This window comes from Manacus vitellinus, unplaced genomic scaffold (assembly GCF_001715985.3).
Source record: "Manacus vitellinus isolate BGI_N305 unplaced genomic scaffold, ASM171598v3 scaffold_2_pilon, whole genome shotgun sequence".
Classification (NCBI taxonomy): domain Eukaryota; kingdom Metazoa; phylum Chordata; class Aves; order Passeriformes; family Pipridae; genus Manacus; species Manacus vitellinus.
In genome coordinates this window covers 102,727-121,394 of record NW_021940208.1, presented here as the reverse complement: position 1 = coordinate 121,394, position 18,668 = coordinate 102,727, and the positions used below count along the sequence as shown (strand labels likewise).

At 47.3% G+C, this 18,668-nt stretch overlaps 1 protein-coding gene across 1 annotated transcript in view; it reads left to right on the top strand.

The window, feature by feature from the left end:
- The first annotated feature begins 16,910 nt into the window (after nucleotides 1-16,910).
- GAB2 (GRB2 associated binding protein 2) overlaps nucleotides 16,911-18,668 on the top strand; it is a 36,084-nt gene continuing 34,326 nt past the window's right edge. Inside the window, exon 1 of the mRNA XM_029960884.1 lies at nucleotides 16,911-17,205. Within this exon, the coding sequence (XP_029816744.1) occupies nucleotides 16,944-17,205 (262 nt within the window). The 5' untranslated portion in view covers nucleotides 16,911-16,943. The remainder of the gene's footprint in view (nucleotides 17,206-18,668) is intronic.

Genomic DNA, 18,668 nt, shown 5'->3' with positions numbered 1-18,668 from the left:
CCTTGTTTGACTAAGTGCAGAGTGGAGGTGGCCCCATGGCCCCTTGGCTGAACCAAGGGATTAGCTAATTGAGTCCAACCGTTAGCCCAGCTCCACCCTGTTCACCACTAATATAGGACCACTCTCTGTGGAGGTCAGAGGGTGCCTGTCTGATGGTCATTCCTTGGGCTCCTCCCTCCTATCTTCTCCTTAGTGAAGCTGTCTGAAACTGTACCTTGCCATTCTCAAACCCCTCTGAAGACCTGCAGCACCAAAGGCATCTTCAGAGCTTCTCTCCCAATTCACTTATGTGTGGGGTGCTTTCTGCAGTAGAAAGAAAACCCTACTATGCCTTATCTCTAGGCATAATCCTACAGCTTTTGAAGCCCAACCTAGTCCTGCTGCCACCTCCCCAATCTTCATTCTTCCGTGCTTCTGCTGTTACAATCTCTCACTTGATCATGGTGGCTTAAGCAAGGAGACATCCTTGGCTTGGTGTCTTGACTTTCTCCTGCATCTCTGGATGCTAATAGTGGTAATCAGGAGCACCGTGGCTACATGGAGCCCACCCTTGCTATGAAGGAGATCTGGTCTCCAGTGTTTGTTCAGGGTGGAGAACCCAGCAGGGTCCTCATTTCTCATCCTTGCTGGTGGGACGGTGAGGAGGCCACGTGTATACAGCTCAGGGATCCACAATGGGCTACGCTCCTATTTACTCAGCTGCAGAAATCACTTGAGCTTGCAAAGGGCATCCATAGAGTCAACACAAACCATGTGCAGCAGGCTGCTGCAGCATGATGGGGCAGCACTGGGCTGGACTGGGAGTGCAGGGATGCATGGTGGGTTTTGGAAGTACCCAGAAAAAGGAAAGCCTGGGCTCCCCTGTGCATCAGGAGGTAATGTAATAAGGAATGCCTCGAACATTTGCAGAGCGCAGGGTTATATACATATCCTTGGAAAAACATGCAGCCAAGGAATCTGAGGTAATTCAATCCAGTGTAGACTTCCCATCTTTCTCAAACCCAACAGCCTGTGCAAGGTGGAGCAGGAAAGCCATGTACCAGGTGCATTCTCCAGCATAGCCAGAGAGGTCCCATATTTTAGTAATGCTGCTTTAAAAAGACAAATGCCTCCAAAGGGGTTTGCAAATGAGGTCCTGTGCAGGAATACAGTGACTCTCTTACCACTTGTAGATGCAGTCCCTGATCACGCCCGTGCCCATGCCTTGGTCCCCCACTCACTGCTGTGATCCAGGAAAAACTGCATTGAAATACAGAGGGTTATAGTGGTGGGAGAGACATGCAAGTGGGATCAGATAAGCAGGAAAATTCGAATGAAGAAATGCTGAGATGGAGGTGCAGCACTCCAAAGCGGAGGGGAAAACATCTTTCAACTTACTATGCACCCACCTGAGCCATCAGACCACCAATCTTAGTCTGTCTTGCCAAAGAATTTGGGGACAAGGGCTCCCTGTGAGAACTGGATTTGTTTTTCCCTGGCACCCTATGGCAGGCCAGTCCTTAAAGCCTCTGAGTAAATCACTCAGAGAAACTCCCCGCTCCCTTTGGAAAGCATCTGTGGTAGTCCCCAATCCCAGGTCACTTGAGGGGCACCTCCAAAGGCCCAGCAGGTCAGGTCCTTCAGGAAGGTTGGCCACAAAGAACATTTCCTTCTGGCCTGCCTGGTCCAGACACTGTGTTCCTGTTCCAGGATGGATTCCAGATGTGAGTTAGTACTAATACATCTCAAATCCCAGCTGCTGAGTCCTCCACCCCCATCCCAGTCCCTCTTGTAGAGGGATGATTAACACATCCTGCAATAAAACTCATCAGTTACTGCTCTTTCCACCCCTCTTTGCTGCAGGTTCAGGTTCCCACGCGCTGTTTTCTACCTCTTGGTTTGCAGAACTGGTGCAGGCAGAAAAATTATTCCCCACCCATCATATAACTCCATTTTCCACCCCCAAAGTATTTTTGCAGATAGCAGTTCAGTCATTTTTTGTAACATCCTTCTGAGATCGGGTCTTTATTTGACACTTGGAAAACAGCGGCACAACAGGGTAAAACCCCATTCTCCAAGGGTTTTTGACAGATTAATGGCAGCTGCAGCATCGAATCTCACAAACTCCTACCTCCCAATCTTGCGTTCAGCTTTCTACTGCAGTTCATTCTGTTCAGTCCCATTCTGTGTATTTTAGCTCAGCTAACACCCAGGATATGTGAGCTTTATGAAACTAAAAATAATCAGGGATTAATGTATATCTCCAGGGTCTCCCTCTGGATCTTTTCCTAAGGGGTGAAATTTGGGACACTTTTTAGGTGTCTTCATGAACCTTTCTTTGCTTACCCCTTTAGTATCAAAGTTATTTGGCAGCTCAGTTGCTTGAGATAAAGAGCATCACATGAGAATGAGCCACAAAAATGCATTTGAGCTTTAAAACACTCCCTAGCAGGAAGCTAGTATGATAGTCAGGTCAGTGAGCAGGGCACAGGATGCAGCTCCCAACCCCACAAGGTTTGAATGCACCTTGTGGCATCTTTTTGTCATTGCTGCACTTTCCAGGTGCTTTCTCGATGATGAAGCAAATGGAGCTTTTGTGCCCTCTCTAATAACCTGAGAGTCTTGTAGAGTCTGAGCACTTTGCAGGCCACCTTTCTGGGATGAGAGCAGCTTTATCTTTGTGACACTAATGGAAAAACAAGACCTAATGACAGCTAATCCTGCTCATTTCACTTACAGGACTACTTTTGGTGCTGAGTGGTGTTTGTGCTGTCAGTTTGACTTATCCAGTTTTGCCCAGCAGTGCCCTGCTCCCCCCACATCCCATACATGTTAGTTTTGAATCAGGGATTTCTGTGGAGCAAATCTAGTGATTCCCTTGCTGGAGAAACCTGGGAGCAGAGAATGGGGATGTCTGAGCATCAGTCTGGACGTGTTTGACTGGAGAATGTCCAGGATGCACTTTTACTGCCTCATGAGCCCTGTGAATCCCACCATGTGCGGATGGGTTTGTTCACCACCCTTCATCATGTTTTCCGTTTGCGTTGTTAGAGAAGGCAACGTGGGGAGAAATGAAGGTTTCTTCCCCAAACCCACAGGTTCAGGAAGGGATGAGTGCTGTGTAGGAAGGAGGACCAGGAAGTCTTGTTTCTCTGGCTGTGTCCATGCGGTGTATGGGCTGAATGTTTCCTTTGTGGTTTGGTCTGTAAAGGCTTGTGTCTAGCCCTTTGCTCTCGTGCCAGGGAGTCCCAGCCCTTCCATCCTGGAGCTGTCTCACTAAGACAAAGGACGTCAGTCTGTGCGCAACTTCCCCATCTCTACCATTCTGACTGTTTTGTGTTGGAGTGGAGCATGTTTAAGTGGGTCAACAAAGAGGTCATTTTTCCCAGTGCAAAGTACCCTAATAAATTAACCAGTGAGAATTTTAATAATACATGAAAGGAGAGAGGTTTGCTGCTTTTGGAAAGACTTTTCAGCTACTGATGGGGTCAATAGCTGGGTCAGTGGCCATTGGGATTCCAGTGGAGGGAGAGGTGATGGGCATTATCCTCCACTGATGACCATATCCATGCTGTCAGGCCAAGACAGACCTACCCATTTCAATCCACTGATATAAATGTTGCCATGTAACCATGTTTCAACATACATTAACAGGCAGATGGAGGAGCTGCTGTGCACTGGTGGTGATATGGAATCAGTGCCCACCCTCCTGTCCACTCCTCTGAAACCTGAAGAGCACGGGCTTCAAGCTGAACTTCCAGATGGATTTCCGAAACAATGAGACTTGTGTGATCAGTCAGGGGGAGCGGTAGACTACCTCAGTTGTGTGTGTCTGCAGCCACTTTTAATGGAATAATTTAAATTTAAGGGAAAAAGGCTAATCCACAGAAGTCACACTAAACAGTCCTGTTGATCCAGTAGCTTCTTGGCTATTGTAAAGTGTTTTTCAGCACCTCAGCCAATTTATTTCCCTTTGGCTTCCTTGATTTTAAAGAAGTCTTTAAAGAAGGCAATCTGTTACCATGATCCCAGGTTATTTTTCTGCCCTGTTCAGCCAAATTTGTGGGCATTCTTCAGGTCAAAGTCACAGTATTTGATGTCCTGACTGTGCTGTTGGTCAAGCAGGAAATAGGAATGACCAGAAACCCTGTAGCATCCCAAATATACTACTGCAAGGGTTTCTACAGGCTCTAATTTTTAGAAGACAATATTGACATGAATATTCATTAGAAGTAGGCTATCTTTGGCCATCTTCTCATCCGTTTGATCTCCTCATCTGTGTTGACTAAACCAGACTACTGTTGATCAAGTGACCCATTACGTGTTTGAGTTCCCAAAGCCAAATAGATTATTTGAGCTCTGAAATATCTTTGCCAGGCTTTGTTTGCTGGCAGAAGCCAAAGGCTGGGGCAGACATGTGGTTAATAAAGTGCCTCAGCACTCTGTTGGCTGCTCTTCCTGAAGGCCATGAAAGACTCTGCCAATACACAGTCATATGCTACTGCAACATCCATTAGACCCTAGTCATCTGTCTTTGAGGTGCTACCATTTCGGGAAGGTCTTTCTTTCTGCAAGGAAACCAAGGGCTTTACTTGCTCTCTTCGAGATTCTGTGTGGATGGTCTCTGGAGACTGCATCTCATAAAGCCTTCTGCCACAACTGAAACTCTCAATGGCCATTTCCCCTTGATTTTTGGAAGGGTTTCCTTCACTGAAGAACCTTAGAGAGATTTCAAAGTCTGGTATTTGAGGAAAAGTTGAGCAGAACAGTATGCAAAGTTCCTGCAAGGAAGCTTGCGGAGGTCCAGGAAGCAGCAGTCTTCCTGTCTTTCCACCAAAGCATGGACAAAGAAGACGACATCTTTCTAGATATGGGGTAAAAGAGATTAGGTTAATTCTAATATAAGGGAGTTATTTCAAATCTAGAAGGTAGAAGAAATGTACAGAAGAGACCCCCAGGCAGCAATAGGTCGATGCCCAGCATCAATCTTGGCCCAGTGGTGTAGCCCCCTGGTCTCTTAAAGGCAGCTATAGCGTAGTGAGGGCAGTCCATACAGCCCCAAGAGCATGGCAAGTGAATTAAAACCTGACAGGTCCCAGAAAGACGTCACCCACAAATGTGGCTCTTCTTTGTGCCATTTTTCGGGGATTAATACTAGGTCTCAGCATTTCCCTAAGTGGAGCAATTCCAATGGCTCCTGCGGGGAGAAGCTGCCGGTGGCACAAAGGGTAATTAAACGGTAAATGTTGAAGACAAATTCATCAGACAGGGCAGTCTGGATCACTTGGCAAGCAGAGCACATTTGAAAAAAAATACATTAGAAGACAACCCAATGCAAAATTGAACATCAAAGGAGAAGAAATTGAGATTGTTCCTACGGAAAGGGGCAGTGAATCACCAAATGCAGGGTTTTCTGGGTTTGGTGGAAAGAAACTGCACGAGCAGTTTCTGATGTGAGTTGAGGCTGCGTCAGAAACAGCTACAGTGACCTTTCATGTCTAAATGAAGGGGTATGAGGTGTATTTATTTTTCCTTATGTACAACAGCAGCAAAATATATTAGAGTACCTGGATACTAATTTCAATGCCAAAGAGGGAGAAAGGAAACATGAATGTTTTGCAGAAAGGGTGTTTGTCACGGAAATGTTTAGACTGGAAGCTTATTAGTTTTTTGGAAGAGCACACCCTTGTGTGGTGCAGATTTGGGGTTGTCCCCCTGCGTACCCTGAGTACTCTGCTGCCCTGAAGCCCATGAGCCAAACTGCCTGAGCAGGGTGCCTGTCAGGAGAGCAGTGGTCAGGGCTGTGAGCTCCACACGGCTGATGCAGAGCCTCGGACAGTGTCTGGGTGTTCATGTGCCTTCTGTGAGAGTCTCCTGGAAACCAGTAAATCCCTCAGCAGGTTTCAGAGGGGCCTGACACAAGGATGAGATAATTAGGTTTCTACGAGTTTCATCTAAAAGGGTGAGCTGGAAAAGGAGAGAAATCCTCTTTTAACTAAGGAAAGGCTTTCACATGAGCTTACACATTATGAAGCATCAGGGAATCTACTCATCAGGGTGCCCTTTTAAGCTGTAGGAATGAACCCCAGGTCCTAAAATCAACTAAACCATGAGAAACCAGCGGACAGGTGAGTGTCATTGGTACTGCTCTCCACGGAGCTGTCTTTTTCATAGCAGCTTTTGGCTCCATTTCTCACTTTTGCCCACATTTAATGCGTTTAGCCTCACAACCTCCTGACTCTCTGTCTTGCCAAAATAGAAACACCCATCTTTCCTGGAGCAAAGCCAGGGCATCATGTTAAGCTGTGGTGGTTGGGCTTTGCCACGAGGGTTGTTGTGGACAGTGCTGCCTCCCTTGCCCTTTCCAGGTATGGCACATTTGAACATCCGTAGAGAGTCAATCCCAAGTCCTTCTTAGTGTTGAATGTTGCACAGTGGTCAGTAAACCAGCATCTAGGGAAGACTCTCTCCTCCTCCTAATATTTTCCCTGTTGTAGACAGTTTTCATTGCGGACCTCCATCATCACACATGTTGGCACTCAGTGACCTTGGGGGGGATTTTGTTTCCGTGACTTTATTCAGTCTCCAAATGGGGCCAGCTAAACTGGAATCCTCCTGAGCATTCTTCAGCAAGGTCATTCCTGTGTTGCCTGAGGAAAGTCTACTTTTGTGTGCCCAGAGCCTGGCTCCTGTTACCTTCCTGTATCTCTGTCATTCTTGTATTAGGCAAGAGTGAGTAGGTCATCTGCACCACCCTCTCCCTGCCACTGAGAGTTTCCTCAGCATCTCTCCTATCCTGACGCTTTTCCAGACTGAGGAGTCCTGTCTCACTTATTAGTTCCTTGCAGAGAAGCCATTACAGACCTTTCATCTTCCTTGTTGCCGTCTTTGTGACAGCAATGTGATGCTGGCTTTGGCCTTGTCACCCAACCAGCTACCATGAGGAAGTGCAAAGGGTTGTCTAGCAGACTGTGAGTTCAGCGTGAGCCAGATAAGGCCCATTTCTCCCCCTGCAGAGGTTAGTCGAGCTGGAGATGGTTACAGATGATGAGACAGCTCATTAAAGTGGCTAAAAATTAACAAGCCTTGGAACTTTTCTAAAATTAGGAACCATCCCTGGAAAGACAAGCCGATCCCAAATATCCTGCTACTAGCCAGAGTCCTTTAGATCACCAGAGAAACATCCTTACTATCGTCTTCAGCCCCACATTATCTCCAGCTTATCATAGCAAACCAAATGGGATGGTGATTTTTGCTGTGCGTAGATTCTATTTGGCTCAGAAGATGTTCAATATCACTTTTTAAGGGACTTTTTTCTGCAGCCTTTAAGCAAAGGAAGTGACATGTCAAGGGAAGGGGAAAGCATTCTGACGTATCTCTCATTCCTGATATCCAGATCTATGTCCATCTGTATTTCTATCTGCCTTCACCTGAGAGATTGAGGGCAGAGTACTTTAATTACAGGATTCAACTGCTAGAGCTGACATGGGTGCCTATCTCCAAATGATTAAAACTAGGCCTTAAATTGGCTTTTTCAGATTCTTTTCTTTGTTCAAAAGTGCTGCTTTAAATCAGCTTTGCTTTGAAACACAAGCAGTGTTCAGGGTTTGGAAAGGGCTCATTGGTAGGGAATAAAGCAGCCCCTTCCCCATCTCCCTCTAGGGTACCATGGATGCTCATGGATGTGGGACAAAAGAAACCCCGAAATGCAATGCCCTGCCTGGAAAATATCTCTCAACCAAGCCCAAGCCTGGTGAAAGTAAACCTTATTCTCTCTTGAACATCCTCGTGGATGTCACAGAGGGCTGGCAAAAGGTGACACAGGGTTGGAGAACAGCCACAACCTCCAGGAGGAGGCAGAGGGGAGATGAGCAGTGGTGTTGTTTTTCCAGTGAAGCCCATCACTGGGCACTCATTGGGCGAAGCATCCCAGCAATGAGTTTTGTGTGGGCAGAGACTGGTGTATGTTTGCCAAGGAAGTCTGGGGAACTGTGGCTCCTGCCAACATGGTGTGGGTGTTTTTTGGGCAGATCCATGTTGATAGAATCATACAATCATATAATGGTTTGGGTTGGAAGGGACCTTAAAGATCATCTTGTTCTACCCCTCTACCACAGGCACAGAAACCTTCCACTAGACCAGGTTGTCAAAGCCTTGAACACTTCCAGGGATGGGATACCCACAGCTTCTCTGGGCAATGAGGGTAGCAGCTCAAGGTAGCCCAAAGCTAGGGGCAGGGGAGAGGAAATTGCTGACACTGCTGTGGAATTTATTTTGCTCTTGCTCAGACCAGAAAGCTAGAAAAACTCAGTTATCAAAATGCTGTGCTCCAAGTCATTTATTTATGCTGCGTTCCCATGTCCAGCCCTGCTTGTGTAATGACCGGGAAAGCTCTTATCAGAGACTGATACCAGAGTCTCAGGAGGGAAAAAAAATCTCCAAGCAGTTTACTTTTGCTTCCAGAAACCCAAAGTTGAAAAAGCAAAATAAACTCTGCTCTTGCTGGTGGTATGCTTGCATAGTATGGGCTGACTTGGTCAGCTCTTGGTCACCTCCACAGGGTTGAGTGTAGTCAGTGGTGGCAGCTGGGTTTTGCAAACAGACTTGAAGAGCATCGATCTCAATATGCATCATGTAAAATATGTATAACTGTAATATTGTAATATATGATATATATGATAAATAAAATATCACATCACGGGCTGCTGGGGCATCCTGTTTGATTGTTGCAGCCCCATATCCTGTCAGCCTTCGAAGAGGACACAAGGTACAAGCCAGCCCCCACGGTGCTGTGCTGGCAATGGAGATGTTGGGGGACACGGACTGTGCAGCTTTGTGCTCAGTTCATCACTCGTGTGGCAGAACCACATGCCTGTGCTCAGTGAGGCAATACAGCAGTGCCATCACTCTGTCGCTTGCACCAGTGTCGAGTCAGGATGCATCCAAGGCAGATACAGAGGATAGGAATTGCCCTTCAGACCAGTATTGCTGAAAACAAAGCACCTCAAGGCCAAGAATGAAAATTCTTTTAGTGGCACTCCTTTTCTGGATTAGACCCAGACTAAATAGTCAACTAGAGATTTGCTGCAATCCCATCAAGACCCCGGGGCCATTGCCTGCAATGTTGCTTTTATAGGATGTGATCCTTTTCTTGTGCTGTTTTTCTTGGGCTGGCTGATGGGGGCTTAGGGCAGAGGTAATGGTGGTGTCATCTCACCCTTTCTCTGGGTGTCCTGCGGATCCCCAGGGAGGCACCAGCTCTGTCTGTCCCCACGCAGGTACACCCACCCATCTGCCTGTACCTCCTTTGGGTGCTGCTCCAGTATCCCACAAAGGATGTGCCACAGCAGGGCGGTGGGAGAGTTTTCGACTAGGAACAACAGAGTGGAATACAGAACACGGATGAATAGGAGGAAATAATTCCAGATAACAAAGTCCATGCACGGCAGCAGGGATGCGTTCGAGGCTCTGCGCATGGACCATTTACAGCTAACCCTGAGGCAAGAACTGGGGTCCAGGCCGGTCCTGTGAACCCCTTGTTTTCCCAGCACCTTCTCACTTGCAAAAGCACCACGCAGCTTTCAGCAGAAGGAATTATCCAGAAAAGGTTACTCTACTCAACGAGAGTTGAAAAATGCCAGTGCTGCCCTTTCTCATACTAAATGCTGCAGATGGATGTGCAATGAGTGGCTGCGCTGATCCCACATCGGGACTCAGGGTCTGAGTGGTCTCATCAGGTCTCCATATGACAAGTTTACTAGGAGCTGGACCTAATTATGGAAAAGTAATTTAGACTTGGAGATAACAGGTCAGAAGGGACCTTTGGAGATCTCCAAACCAACCTCGCTCTCAAGACAGAGCCAGCTTGAAATTAAGGCCAACTCTGGAGGTAAATCACATCACTCCTGGTCTTGTCCAGGCAGGTTCTGAATATCTCCAAGGCTGAATATCACCCCATCTGGATTTTTTTTTGTCCTACCTCTCACTTTGAAGCCTTTTCCTTGCATTTAGTGAAACTTTCCCATTGCCTCTCACACTGTCCCCATGCTTCTCCCAGTAGAGTTTGGCTCCATCCTTTCTACACCCTCCAGACAGGAGCACTCCTGGCCCTCCCCAGGGTTTCCCCTGTGTACCTCTTTCTCAGACAGTCACAGCTTGTCTGGTGATGTAAGTACAACCTCACTATTTGGTATTTTGTTTTTCTCATCCTTAATCAGGCGCTCCTAAGTCCCATCAGAAATGCTATCAGTGCCCTCGCGTCCCAGAGAGAAATCTTTATTTTCCTAAGATTGATCATGCAGCACAGAGCTACTGAAATCTTTCCAACCAGAGAGCTCCCATAAAATAAATATAAAGGGAAATGTTTTCCACATTGTGTCACTGCTGTGTCGCCCATTGCGTTCGCAGAGGGTGGAGGTGGGGAGCAGGTCCTCCAGCTCACACCAGTGTACCTTTAGCTCCAATCTGTCCCAAACCCTTCCTTCCCTGGTAAGCAAACATCTCTGGTGGCAGGAGCTGTTTTTGAAGCTTGTAGGTTTTTAAATGGTCTTGCAAGTAGGTTTTAGTCTGTGTTTGTGCCTCACCTCCTTAAAACCCCATCTCACCCAGGCATGAGTGATGCTCGGTGCAGGACGTGCTGCCCTTGGGTGAATTTCACACGTAGCGATTCAGCGTGTGCTCTGAAGCCTAATTACACCTCCAACACTGGGAAAAAAAATACCAGGAGGGGAGGTCAGTTTGACAGCCTGAGATACACACTGGGTTGGGGTTTTTTTTCTTTGTATCACCTTCCCTCAATCCTTCAACAAGGAAGAGCCTCTTTGTACCCCAACAAGGTTTCCTGTGCCCTGCAGGGTCTTGCCATTGTGGTGCGACGTTATTAACACTGCCAATCAAGCCTCCCCCAAAGCGATGCTGCTAATGAACTCTCTGTGAACGTGGCCACAGCAGGCATGTGATTAGCAGGGAACAGTCTCCATTCCTTTGCAGTGCGAGGAGTGGGGTTGGGACCTCTCTGTTCCCAGCACCGTGTGGAAAGGTGCTGTGAGCCGGGAGTGGGTAAGGAGAAGGTGCTTAGAGAACAGTGTGGGGGATCTGAAAGGGCAGGAGTGGGTCTCAGGGAGCTCCTGCTTGTTTTTGGGCTTGGGGGCATAGGGGCTATGTGACAGCAATCAGCCAGCAGAACTGTTACCTGAGCAGACATAGGAGGCTTCCTTGCTGCTTACAAATCTACTTCCAAGTCGCATTTCCTTTGAGTTAGCACTAAGACAGGGAGGGGAGAAGTGTTCTTGCATGAATAATAAAACCAACATCCTTCTGTCCATCAGATGAGATAAAAAGCCCCCAAGGACACAGAGGAAGACAACATTATTATACAGGTCACCAATAGGTTACTCTACAATCCTCCTGTGTGGGGCTTCACTCGCTGATGCTGGTAGCACCAGCCACAGTAGGGGATCATGTTCCTTCTAAAGGACTGTGGGGATGGGTTTGCTAGGGCAGGATCAGCTCCGGTGCTGGGTAACACAGTCCAACAACTACTGTCAGTGTAATTGTTGCACATGGCAAAAACGGTAACACCACTGAATGGCCCAAGCCACCCCAAAACATGCTCTCAGCATACCCCCATTATTTCTGTCTCCCTTTCCCAGGGGTGATCTTGCCAGGATATCTAAAGTGGTAGCAGACTGGAGAGGGCATCAGGGGGACACAGCGACTGGGAAGAACAATGAGACCTTTCCAGGCAGTGCAGTCCTTCTCACATGCTCCTGAAGCGTAAACTCCTCTCTGCCACACCAGATGTGCCAGGAGCCAGAGGGCGAACATGCTCGATGGGGTGCAAGACCACTCTGCACTGCAGAGTGAAATCTGGGGGGTTGTTGGTTGGGACAGACTCTTGGCTTTCTGTAGAGATGGTGGCATCCCCACCAGCAGCTGGTGGCCACAGGGACACAGGAGCTATCCTGCACCACCTAGAGCTTCTCTGGCTCTGAGCAAATCTGGGACACAAGCACCTGCTCGCCCTGCCGTGGGGTTTCCTCCTTGAATCGCTCACTCTGTGGCTTCATCCCGGTGTGAGAAATTTGCCTGATGTCATGGCTAGGTCGCTCATCCTGCCTGCCAGCCTGGATTAGACCCTGTGATTTGTGTCAGATCAGATTTTGGAAGGTTTACTTCACACTGGTGGTGTGCAGTGCTGGTGGGCATGAAGTTGATGTCAGGGAGAAAAGGAACAGGGCAGAGAGATTTCCTGGGAAATATATATTTCTCTTCTCTTCTCCTTACATATGCTATAAGGGTGTGTTGGTAAAATTTATAATATTTCACATTTGAGAGATCTGAAATATAGGAGTTTATCCTGATTGTAAGAACATCCCTTTCAACTCAAAACTAACAGTCTCTGACTGTTTCCAACCCCTCACTTCAGAGCTAAAATAATACTGGGTGGACCACTCCTATAGGCCCCACCAAGAGCCATCTCTCCATATTGTCACTATTTGATTCCTTCTTAGGATTGTGGCACTTGGCAAGCTCCTCGGGGATGAATACCTGGCTTTACTAACATTGAAATTACAATTTTCCTCACCTCCTTTTTTTTGGAAACAACATGTAGGCTGGATATCTGCAATCACTTTGCAGAGAACGGGGAATCAGAAGGGAAGATGCTGTCCAAATGTCCTCTCACTATAATCATAGTTAATAAAGCCTCTGTCTGGCCTGTCCTGAATTGCATTTGGGTACTTGGAGGCCCCAGATTCTCTGCCCTGAGGCCACCAGCTTTGTTACAGCATTGTGACATCAGGACAGCCACAGGGGACATGAGGGACCTCATTCAAGGAGTGGTAGGAAGATAGTATGGTGGTGGTAGGCAGATGGTATGGTATGCTATGGTGTGGTATGGTGTGTGGTGTGGTGTGGTATGGTATGCTATGGTATGGTATGATGTGGTGGTATCTCAGTTGCTCAAGAGCAGCCACTTCCTCACACAGCAGAAGGGACAGGAAGGGTCCCAACCACTGCCTGAGCCCCCCAGAGCATCCCTGCCAAGCACACTCAGCCAATGAACCAGAAGCACAACTTCATCTCTGCCAACCCAACTCTCCATAAAACAACCAGCTCCAAGTAGCATCCAGCTGGAAAGGAGTCAGTTTTGTAAACTTTAACTTGCCACAGCACTGTTGAGGTGGAAAGCAATCAAGCAGCAGTTACAGTTCTCAGTACCCAAGGAGGATTCACATTGCAATGGGAGCATGATGGATGGGCATGGGCATTTTTTTTAACAAAAAAGAAATACTTGCCAAGTGTCAAAATATTTCTCAGTGATACTAAGGGCCTTTGGCAGCTGTAATTGAACTGTGAAGGAACCTGATGCAGGCAAAGGACCACACAGCTGGAAGTTTGTGCTGCAAAGGCACCAACTCTTTTATGGCTCTTAAGCTGTTGGCCACTCTGCATTGTAAAGCTGTTAAACAAACACAGCCCTTGGCTCACACCAGTGTTGGTGAGGCACACTGCTTTGGCAGGAGTGAACTGATGGCCACAGGGGCTGCAGAAGAGCTATGAAGAAATAGAAGTAAGGAGAGAAGGAAAATTCAAGTGGAAGAGGAAGTGCATGTTGGTCATCACAGCCCCATGCCGGGAGATGATGATCTTGGAAAGAGCGTATGCGTTCACATGGAGTTGCATCCTCCTCTGGTTTGGCATTGTCTGAGATTGCTGTGCACATATGGATCACATACACCTTACTGCTGTCATAGGTGGTGATCAGTAGACCCTTAAATCACCCTCTTGCAGGAAGGTGATATGCTAGGGAAGCCTAAATGTGGAAGATTTGGATGGTATTGATAGCTTTTAATTGGTAAATAGGCAAGCTGAGCCCTGTTCCTAATGAAGACATAGGAAATCCACAGGGAAGAAATAAAATATGCTTGCTGAGCTCAATGTTCAAAAATTCAAAGAAATGGGGAAAATCTCTATAAAAATAAGGAGGTTCCTGGCTATTTCTTTATTGTTTACTTCTCTTCTAGTGATCAGTGCTTATTCCTCTGGCTCAGAAGCTGATCTTAGGAGGCAGGAACGGCTGGCCTTGCTGCCGGGAAGTGTGGTGGGAGATGCCTCCAGCTGTGCTGCCTGCAGCCACCTGTCCAGGACAGGCACTCCAGAGGCTGCTGCCATGAGCTGTTTCTGGGTCAGAAGCTGTTTTAGAACACCAGTGACTCTTTATCATCAGGAGGGCACCTTGCAGAGGTGGACTGGGTGGTCATCCCAGGCTGATGGGGTGCTGCCCTGTCCAGTGGTCGCAATCCTCCAATGATACTCCAGCTCCTGAAGCTTCCCAAGAAATTTTGTGCTGACAAGACCCGTTCTTTCTCAATCAGCCTATGTTAGAACTTTTTCAATACCACCAGACTGTGGGTGTTATACTATTTTCTCTGCCAAATGTTGACTGTGTGGGGCTTTTCATTGCTATCAGACAGACCAAAGAGAATTGGAGAACTTGTGACTCTCACATTAGTGATTAAAAGAGAAGCTGTGGTAGCATCATTTGCCTTGCTTGCAGCATTTCCTCCTGTTTTTCCATGAGAACTCTAAATTCTGGAGTCTGGTTTCTGTACTTCGTGGATTTTTTAATGCAATGTCTCAGCCATGAAGGGATGCTGTAAGATTGCATTCCAAATGGTTGGAAAGCAACGAGCTAAGCAGCTGGAACTGGTATTGGATGTGTCTTCATTCAGGTGATGGTTCATGTGGTTGCACAACTGCATCTTCTTTCACTGATGTATGTCCATGTCTTAGCCCTGCTAAGTGGCTGCAAAGAAATAACTCAGTGCTAACAGGAAGAAGCTAGTGGGACATTTTCCACCTAGAACTAGAAAAAAAATGTTCATGAGTTTGTTTTCCAAGGATTTGGGTGAACCATTTTGAGGAGATAGACTAGCAAATTATTGCTGCTGCCTGGTGAAATTGTTTTTTTCCCTCCCTGATGGACACAGCTCTGCTGTGTGTCTAGCTTTTCATCTAAAAACAGACATTTTGATGAGAAGTGGGTGACTGTCTCCTAGATTAAACTAAAATCTGCCAGCCTTGCACGTCCTCCTGCTAAGCAATTTGCTGCTTCGCTGCCTTTAGAAGATTGCACTGAAGTTGCTTTCCTGGCACCAGGACCTGGTTTGAGAATTAGTGCAAAACTAATTTGGTTACAAATCTAAAAGACACCACCAAAAGCTATTTTCAAGCCTTTGAGAAGGATGGTGTGAATCAGACTGTTCAGGGAAAACGTTGCAGGCATTTCTTACCCTTATTACAGCCACAAAATTCTCCAAAACTGTGGGATCCTGGTGCAGCTGGCTGGCTGAGTTCTAGCACGTGTCCCTCACCAATATGCAAAGCCTCACAGGGCTGTGGTCAGCACCCAGGGAGCATCATGGAGGACCCAGCACACCGCTCGCCCTGCTGCCTCTCTTGGGTATTAAAGATGTTTGTGGCTTTTGGTTCTCCTTCTTAGGGACATCATGTGCTTCCTCATCACCTAACCTCTTATAATCATATGAATTCCAAAACTGGTTACATATATAAAAATTGAAATGAGGTAAATCTCATTACAAAAAAAAAAAGGTCCACAACCAGAGTGGGATGGTGGAGATCATACTGGCATGCTTTGGCATCCTTTGGTTAAAACCAAGATGTGTGTCAGGTAATGCAGGAGCACTGGTAATAATCCACATCGCCCCAATCATCCACATGCACCTCTCAAACCTTCACTGCCTTCAAAGACATCCTGAACAAACTGTTTTTAGGACCATGCTTAGATGTAGTCCTTTCCTTCCATAGGCCCTGGGACCTGAGGCCTCTGCAAGGCAGCAGACCTCTTGCAGTGGAGAGCAGCTCAAGGTGGTCCCTTAACCCATGCGTCCCTCACATAGGTGCCATGATCCTCATGCGGAGGACACCCCAGAAAAACCCACTGTCCATCCCATAGGATGGGGAGTTACAACACAGAGTTTTCCATGTAATTTAAGTTTTAGCATTTAGCATATTATCATTGTGGTTATTCCCCCTCCTGTGGGCTCCCAGCTGCATTTGGCATAGGGAGAGCAGTAGGGCTGCAGCTCTCAGGGCCAGGGCTGATGGCTGACATTTATTTTACTGATTTACTTCAAACTCCGTAACCCTCTGAGCCCATTCCATGAGTGGTTTGGCCAGGGGCTGCCGTCAGCAGTGCTTGGAAGAATCAATGATAACCTTTTTCTTTGCTAAGGAGTTACCTACGTGCCAGGGAGGCAAGGATGCTGAAAAGCAAACGAAGCTTGGATGCTCCATGGACCTCCCTGGCATTATTCCTGATATTTAAAAAAACAAACCAGTTCCCTATTGATTTTACTAGTCTTTCTATCCTGGCATTTAAACAGAGATGGGATTGGCATGGTTGGTATCTGCAGACACATGCTATGATACTCTCAGGAGTTTCTTTGAAGGTCGGACCACCAAGGGTGCTATGTCCAAAGTGCTTGAGCAACTCCAAGCTGCTGAAAGGCATTTTGGCACTGCTATGGCTGGTATTGCCACTCCACAGATTATTTCACATCAAGGAGAGAAGGGTGTTTGGGTCCTGGGAGCATGGCTGGGCTGTAGGGTAGGAGCAGGGTTGCTCTGAGCCTCAAGACTCTGAGCCTTTTTGGGGTCATCTTATGCTACAATACTATTTCAGTATTTAATTCTCCTGGATAACCAGTGGGATTTTAGTGTTGAAATGAAGAACTGAGCTGAGTCTATGCACCTCTTGCAGGGATGTCCTGAGCAGTATCCCGAAGCATCCCATGATGGAGAAGTGTCGTGTCCCTCTGTGTCACCCTGTGCCTAGTAGTGGTTTTTCGCTCTCACAGATTCAGTGATGGGATTCATGCTTCCTCTTTTCTTGGTTTCAGGCATGGAAGAAACGCTGGTTCGTCCTGCGCAGTGGTCGGATGAGTGGCGACCCCGACGTCCTGGAGTACTACAAAAATGACCACTCCAAGAAACCTTTGCGTGTGATCAACCTCAATTTCTGCGAGCAAGTGGACGCGGGCCTGACCTTCAACAAGAAGGAACTGCAAGACAGCTACATCTTTGACATCAAGACAAGTGACAGGACCTTCTACCTGGTGGCTGAGACTGAGGACGACATGAACAAATGGGTTCGCAGCATCTGTCAGATCTGTGGCTTCAACCAGTCCGAGGAGAACACAGGTACCATGAGAGCCATGTCCATGGCCAAGAGCATCTTCTGGCCTGTCCTCCTAATGGTGCCCAGCTCCTCTTTCAGATCAGACCTGTGGGAGGGGAGTTCAACCTGCCACAAGGCTGGCAGGGCTGGAGTGGGAAATGGATGGGCTTCCTTGAAGCTTGCCTACTTTTGACATTTGAAGCAGAGCTGGCTTTGCTCCTGTGAGCTACCTAAGTAATTTTTACCCCCCATAACTGCAGACCATGGAGTCTCTTACAAGAAGTTGGTAGGGCTTGGAGACTTTTTTAGCTGCAGCCTTTGTCCCCATGTGTCACTGAAATGCCATTGAGAGTGATGGGGGGCAGCAGTGAAAAATACTCCTCATTCAGAGGTTTCAGTCCCTTGGTGAAGTGGAGGGAGAAGCTTTATGGTAACCATTTTCCTCCCCACTGCAGTTTTCTCCACTGCTGACAGGCTTCATGTGAAGGACAGACACATACCCCACACCTACATCCCTGTCTCTTCCTGGGACCCTCTGGGAAAGCGCCCTCTGGGAGGGGGAAAGAAAACCCCACATAGTTTTGTGCAGTTGTGGGACCTGTTCTACCGGTTATGCTTCAGCATCCAAACTCGATTGCATTTGGCAAGCTGCTGCATTAAGCAATGGTGAGCTTCCTCTGCTTTCCCAGTACCATGAGGTCACATATAAATCCTGAGGGAGATGGGATGAGGAGTTGAGCCTGGTGTGCAGTACTGCAGTCACCTGCCAGTCCCATTATACCTGGTAGCACCTCTGGGCATCTTTGCTTCATCTCATCCATGATCCAGTCTCATCCAAAGGGACTCCAGTCCCATGCTCTATCTGCATGAAACTCCCTATAATAACATCCAGCTTGAATCTGTTTTGGTCCCTTGTGGAGCAGCTGCCATCCGCGGGAGCTGAAACCCTGCCAAGAGCTTGTCAGGCAGGACAGCAAACAAAGCATCACAGCAGCACGGATGCAATCTTCACTGGCTGACGCATGAAACAGGATGTCACCTTGGCAATGGGTGTACAAGTGGTAGAAAGGATCCTTGATAACGTCCCCAACCCGGTCTTTTAGGGAAAGGTCAGGCTAAATAAATTACATACCGTTCCAATATCAGCAGCGCAGCCCTCAAGGTTCAGCAAAATTGTTCAAGCCCCCTTTTTAGGAGCTGTTTTGTTGCAGGATTTTCCATTTTGCGTGAGTTCAGTTGGGGGAACTGTTTTTCTTCTCATTTAGTAAAACGAGCTTTTAGCCCAGCGGCAGCAGGATCGATACAGGACTTCAGTGAAATATAAATCTGTGCAGCAAAAGGAAAAACAATCTCCTGCTTGCAAGTACATCTGTCCCAAAGGGCACACAGGGATCATCAGGCTGCAGAGATCTGAGCACTATTCCCTACAGGATCATCGAGTGACATCAGCAAAAGAGGAACAAAAATCCCTATTTGTAACAAAATC